Here is a 7,098-nt window from a genome sequence, read left to right as displayed (position 1 = left end):
CCGCCCCTTCTTATAGCAGCTGGTTTGAATAATTTAGTCCACGTTGTTTTTATAATAAACATTTTAAAGGAAATTGTTTATGATTCCATTGGCTATATATATACCCATGCTATCTCCCTTTTATTTCAAGCCAACTCTTCCTTCTTTTCCTAGTAGCTAATATTCATTTTGTTCCCTTCGTCACTGTTCTACACAGCTCTTCAACTTCTTTTTGGTATGTTAAGTATTTTCCATTCTTTTGGCTATTACATATGCAATCTTTTTATTTTCTAATTTTGTTTTACTTTTCTTTATTGATCCTCAAACGTTATATATATATATATATATATATATATATATCAGCATTAATTTTATAGACAGAGATGGGTAAGTCTCTGTTCTTCATATTCACGTAACAAGAGAAAAAGAAAATAACTTCTCCACCTATATTATTATTGATTCGTCGGCAACAATATTTACGCCTTCATTCCATAATCTTTAAGAGTAATTCTCTAAAAAAATTAGCGAGAAGTTTCTAAGAATTATAATTTGATTAAACTTATGGAGACACACCTCCAAAAAAAATTAAGGTAAAAGGTTCAAGTTTGTTGAACAAATAATAATAAGCTCCCTCATCTTCACTAAGTTTTATAAGTATGATCTCTGAATTCTCCTTTCGAAATATACATTAAGGATATATTTTAGTATATGTAAATTCGTAGTTTATATTTATATATTACAAAAGAGTATATATAGTCCAATGGTATGATTTCTCCTCTCCCTAAGACAAGTAGGTTTGTGAGTTTGTTTGTTGTTAATAATTATTAAAATAAAAATAATAAAAGAGAAGTCTAAATGCCGTGCACATCCTTAAATACTTCACTCTCGATCCTATTGGTAACTAGTTCATTAATTAATGATCTGTATTCCTCCGCAACCAATTATGTCTTTCTATTTTTTTCTTGAATTGCATACTTGCACACATATAACACATGACTACACACACACACACACACACAAACACACACACATATATATATATATATATATATATCGCCTTTTGATTTAATTACTTTCTCATGCAAACTTGAAGTACTAAATTCATTTATACCTTAAGGACTCCATGGCGAATGAGCAGAAAGTTACTTTCGGGCCACATGGTGGTTCAGGAGGGGAACCTTGGGATGACGGAACCTACAACATAGTAAGGGAAATAATTATATACTCCGCCTCTGAGATTAGAACCATCCATGTTGTCTATGATGATGGTGAAGGAAACCCAATTAACGGAAAAAAACATGATCGTAATAGCGGACAACAAAATACGGTAATACATATATGTGCAATTTGATTTTCAAATTCGCAACTCATGCACAAATTTATTTGATTCTATTTTTGTCATGCCTCTAATGTTTTTTTGGAAGCTACCTAGTTAGACAAATCAGTGTCTCAATATATATATATGTCTGACTATACCATTTTGTGGAGGCTCCCTTGAAATAGATTCCTTTCTCCATCACTTTTTTATTTTAGTGAGGCTATCTATGCTAAGAAAAAAAAAATTGGCTAGTTACCCAACGTGCAACAGACGAAACTTTCAAAATAGGAAGAAGGACAGTAGTAATTGTAGTGAATGTGAAAATATTACAAATCAATACTGGTTCGTATATTTTTAAGTATTTATTTTTCTTATCTTACTTCTTGAATAGTATATTATTTTGCAATTATTATTATTATTATTATTATTTTGTTTGGATTGATTTGATGTGATATTTGTCATTTGTTAGTTTATTTTTTATTTTTTTTCATGAAGTACAATGTGCCCCTCTTAAAATAAAATCTTGACTTCGTCCACATAAAAAGATACATGTATATCTTAGAACTCCAAAATTCACATTACGAAGTATATATATATATATATATATATATATATATATATATATATATACTAACTTGTAAATTTGTGACGCGAATTTGTTTCATTCCAATTTTGTTTTGCAAATCGTGGACCTAGATTCTAGTATCTATTGTAACAAGGTATTGTAGTGTGGTTTGAGAAAACATGGAAAGACAAAATAGAAAGTTTGAGAGAAAAAAAATCGTGGGCTTTAACACTTGTAATATCCAATTTTTCACGTAGGCAAATATTTTTGTTGATCTTCTATCATTTTCCTAGCATTTTATTCTTTCTATGATTACTTGTGATGTCTAAGTTTATCCTTGTTTTATGATTACTTGCAGGTCAAATTAAACTATCCTTCTGAGTACCTTGTCTCAATATCAGGGCACATAGAGAACAATACAGATCGTGTTGTGAAATCTCTTACATTACAAAGCAACATAAGGCAATATGGACCATATGGTAAGGAAGAAGGAACTCCTTTTATGAACCCGATAACTTCTGGCAAGATTGTTGGATTCTTTGGAAGGCAAGGTGATGTTGTGGATTCGATTGGAGTATACATTAAGCCATTCCAAACTATAATACCTAGTAGTGTCGGTCCATTTGGAACTACTGGCGGACAATAGTGGGATGATGGAATTTACAATACCATAAGGGAAATAAATATACAATCTGGATGGTTAATTGATTCCATCCAAGTTGTTTATAATGATATTGAAGGAAAGCCAGTATCGGGCAAAAAGCATGGTAGTGACGGCGGACAACAAAATACGGTAATATATATATATATATATATATATATATATATATATGCATGCAATTTGATTTTCAAATCTACGAGTCATGCACAAATTAATTAGATTTTATATTTGTCTTGCCTCCCATGTTGTGTGAAAAATAACTAGCTAGACAACATAACATTAAAAAAATTAAAAAAATAAAAAGGAAGAATAAAAAAGAAAATGGCATAAAAGCCACGGTTAAGTATAATATTCCATTTAATACATTATAATAGTAACAAAATTTTCCTTTTTTTTTTGTTGAAAATATTAGTACTCAAGCTTTCATTTATGGAAACATGAATAACATGCATACTTACGCTTTTTCTTTACCAATATAACTTATGTAGGTCAAATTAGACTACCCAGATGAATTTCTGCTTTCAGTTTGGGGGTACCATGGACAAGTTGATAAAATGGTCGTTATTCGGTCACTTGGATTTCAAAGCAACAAAAGAACATATGGACCGTTTGGCGTGGAGGATGGAGAAAATTTTGAATTTCGGTCCAATGCTAGTGGCAAGATCATTGGATTTCATGGAAGGTCTGACAAATATCTTACTGCAATTGGAGCATATCTCGACAAGTGAGAAAAATATTTAGACGATGATCACGAACCATCTTTTCCTCATTTTTAATCATTAATAATTTAATTCCATTTGCATTCATTGCAATTATAATAATAGATGCTCTGTGTTGTCTTTAATGCTTGGTGAAAGTGGTTAAGTCAACACAAACTTGTATCTCTATTTGTGATTTCAAGTAATTTTCATGTTTTCTTGTGTCTTAAGTCTGAAAGTTTTGGTTGGTTATATATTTTATGAAATTGTGTCAATCCAGTGATAAGATGTCATATGTTATCTCTTGGTGTTCTTTATGACAAATTTGTGTTTTTTTATAATAAATTGATGGTTGTTCTTGCAAAAAAAAGTATCTTGTTGGTTATGAAAAAATTTATGCTCTCTATTTGGTTTAAGTATATGGTTTGATAAATCACATGACATTGGATCTATTTTTCAGATGGATAACTAGTATAAATATCTACCTAATCCAAGATTCCAAACTCTGTTTATAGCCATAATATATCATTCATACCTCAAAAAGGAAAATATATATTTAAGGGTAAATTACAGTGACACGCCATTGAGATTTGCCATAATGACAGTCATAAATAAATTGGACATTTTCTGAACAATGACACCCCCTCAAGTTTGAAAATGTTAACAAAGACACCCTTGACACATCTGACATGATGAAATGACCTTATTACCCTATGGCACATTAAATTATCAATTTACCCAATGTCACTCTTTTTGATTAACTTGATTGACTAAAATATCTTTCAAAATTAACATATTCTCATAAGCACCACCACCATTACTTCACAGCCCCACCTACACGCACTACCACCACCACTTCACACCATCCTATTGTTTATATCTTCTTTTATGTCACAACTAAGAATATATATATATATATATATATATATATATATATATATATATAAACAGAGTAGATATATGTTATAACAAAGATAATAATAATAATAATTAACAATTTTTTTCTAGATTTTTTTTTTTTTTTAAAGCACGATTAAAATGATTTATTGGAATTTGAAAGGGTAACAAGAATTTTATTTTGCAAATCACTTTTAATAATCAAAGAGATATAAGTAGTGATAAATACGAATTTTTATAAAATTTGGAGAAGTGAAATTTAATCTTTCAATACAAAATAGGGTATCATTAATAGAATTTGACCATATGATTAAAGTATAGCAGGTAAAAGGGCATGGGATATGGATGTGCTGTGACACTCTCTAATTTCCACATATAAGTTGACTAGACCTGTATATAAAAATTAGGAGTTATCACACACCTATAAATAAACAAGCATAAAATACAATATGCAATAATAAAAGAATTAAAGGCAGCAGAAATAACTATTATTAAATAAGCTCAAACATCCACAAATACTTAAACTTCATTTATTACAACTCGAGAATCCCGTAAAACAAGGACCCTAAATCCAAATCCAAAATCCATAAAAATATCTATAGAGTAATATCAAATCCCTACTTTGTGATAACCGGAAACGAAAGGATGATGAAGACTAAAGCTATAATGAACGTAATCCTTAACCCTGTGGCTGAAACTGACGTGTATCCGAAATAACAACAATAGGTTAAACTCATGAGTAAATCCTTTCTACTACAGCAAAAACAGAGAACCGATAAACCCAATAAAGAACAAAACCTTTAACGCAATATCCATAACATGTAAAAAGAAATTATAAGTATCATCCATGCCAATTGATCATACCACGAACCCAGACAACTCAACCATGCCTTGTCAAATCATCGTACTTGTGAGACTGTGTTAATAGTCAGCCCACTATGGTTCCACATCACAATCGATATCCACAATATGATAAGCATCATTTATAATGCATATATAACATGGAATTATTTTATCTATTCCAATTAATGATTTCGGTGAAGCACAATACCTTACGCGAACTACTCTAAGGTCGAGCTTGGGTCCAGGGGTTCGAGCCTATGACAAAACATCACTATTTCAAAAAATTATCGAATTTTAGGGATTAAAACACACCAACGGGCCAGTGGCCTAGCTGTATCAGACCCTTACTTCTCAAAGAGTGGTCAAGGGTTCAAGCCTCAGTAGAGACATGTGTGAATGAGTATCAACTATGAAAAAAAAAACACATATGCAGGAAATATGAGTTTCATTCAATTGAAACTAGATTTTAGTCGGCTGAAATCACAATTTTAGTCGACTGAAATCACCTGAGCATGAATTATTTTATAGGCTGAGGGTTCTCATACTAAAACATAATAATTTAAGACTGGTTTTGAAAGTTTGAGGCAAGAACAATGAATTTAAACAAATTTAAACATGAAATTATAAGTATCCAAAAACGTAACTAGGGTTCAAATCGAAATCGATAATATCAAAGCATGAATCACAAATTTAATTTATAAATTTAGAAATTTACTAAAACGTTTTCAAGTTAAGTCCACAACTTCATAATCAAAAGGAGTTTATGACTTAAACAGTGTAATTACATACGGATTTCAATTTTAGAAGGTGAAAATTTTATAAGTTCAAAAGGAACAAGAAGAGCAAGACTTGCCAAAGGAATTATGAGCAACACTATGCAAATCACAGTCCTCTCCGGATTCCTTTCCTCGAATCGGCAATCTTGGGTCTTAGTCGCAACTAACTCTCTCCCTCTCTCTTTCTCGCTCATTCTTCTTCTCTCTCTATTTATACGTATAATGTGTATATACCAAAATTGTTATATTAGGATTAATACTATATGGTACTCAGGTTTAAATTAAACATGAGCCCACCAAAGTCCAAATAGAAAATCCCAGGCAAGCCCAAATAACCCCCAGTAATATTAATTCCAACCGAATAAACATAATCTAATGCAAAATAACACTTAAATATACAAAAATATAAATAATCTCATTTAATAATTTATTTAAAAATATTGAGTATTACATGTGAATCACGAGAAAAACTTCCTTACACATACTAAAGAAAAGAAAAGGCTTAAGCCTCTAATTAATAAAAACATCAAGGGGGTAAACCCCTGCTATACAAAAAGATTCCAGAAATCTCAATCCCACACGTATTAAGGCAAAAAAAATAGTAACACCCAATTAACATAAAGAATGAACATTGGCATACTTTATGTTAACTGGATTTGCGGACCTTCTTGGTTTCCATTGGCGTAGTTTACATCAACTTGAATTAGAGGAGCTTTTTGGTCTTTAATGACAGAGTTTACATTAACAGAACTTCGATCATATGTTAACGTATTGCATTTGTATGACAAAAGTACTCTTTCTCCAAATATAAACAATAGAACCACAAAACATAAGCTAATAATTAAGTGCATTTAACACTTCTATAGTATTCTTATACTGCATATACACCTCCTAATGTTCACTGAAAGGCAATGTTTAAAAATGATGAAATTAGTACCAAACGCTTATCCACATCCCCTTTTATATATACTAGCATTTTGTATCGATTGAGAATGATCGAGATGAAGAATTCAGTGTCCCATTCATTGCAATATTGGTTTGCCTAATGTTGTAAGCTTAGATATAACCACTCACAAGTGCACGAATCCATGCAGATAGGGCTTCTTGTAAGGGTGTTGTACCCAAGAGACTTGTATTAATTAATTTGTTAACAAACTTCTTAAATTCTAAATTAGCTTATAGTAGGACAAACAAGTTTTGATGATTTAATCTAATGAACTAAATATAAAATTAAATTAAAAAATAATTAAATTAGATAAGGAAAATATGAGAGAAAAGACTAAGGATATGATTTCACTACTAACGTCGCACTACTAGTCAATTGCATCAATTTATTAGAGAGATATAAAACATACATAAGA

The 7,098-nt window shown here is 30.7% G+C and overlaps 1 protein-coding gene across 1 annotated transcript; it reads left to right on the top strand.

Moving 5' to 3' along the window:
- Positions 1-1,102: 1,102 nt before the first annotated feature.
- LOC132273107 (jacalin-related lectin 19-like) lies at positions 1,103-3,251 on the top strand. Its single transcript, XM_059774139.1, has 4 exons — positions 1,103-1,306; positions 2,221-2,413; positions 2,603-2,655; positions 3,012-3,251. Exons 1-4 carry the CDS (start codon positions 1,103-1,105, stop codon positions 3,249-3,251), a joined length of 690 nt encoding a protein of 229 aa, XP_059630122.1.
- The last annotated feature ends 3,847 nt before the right edge of the window (positions 3,252-7,098 follow it).

Source organism: Cornus florida, unplaced genomic scaffold (assembly GCF_030987335.1).
Source record: "Cornus florida cultivar Cherokee Brave unplaced genomic scaffold, ASM3098733v1 CherokeeBrave_3.0.0_Hap2_Chr01, whole genome shotgun sequence".
NCBI lineage: Eukaryota > Viridiplantae > Streptophyta > Magnoliopsida > Cornales > Cornaceae > Cornus > Cornus florida.
This window is presented reverse-complemented; position numbering and strand designations above follow the sequence as displayed.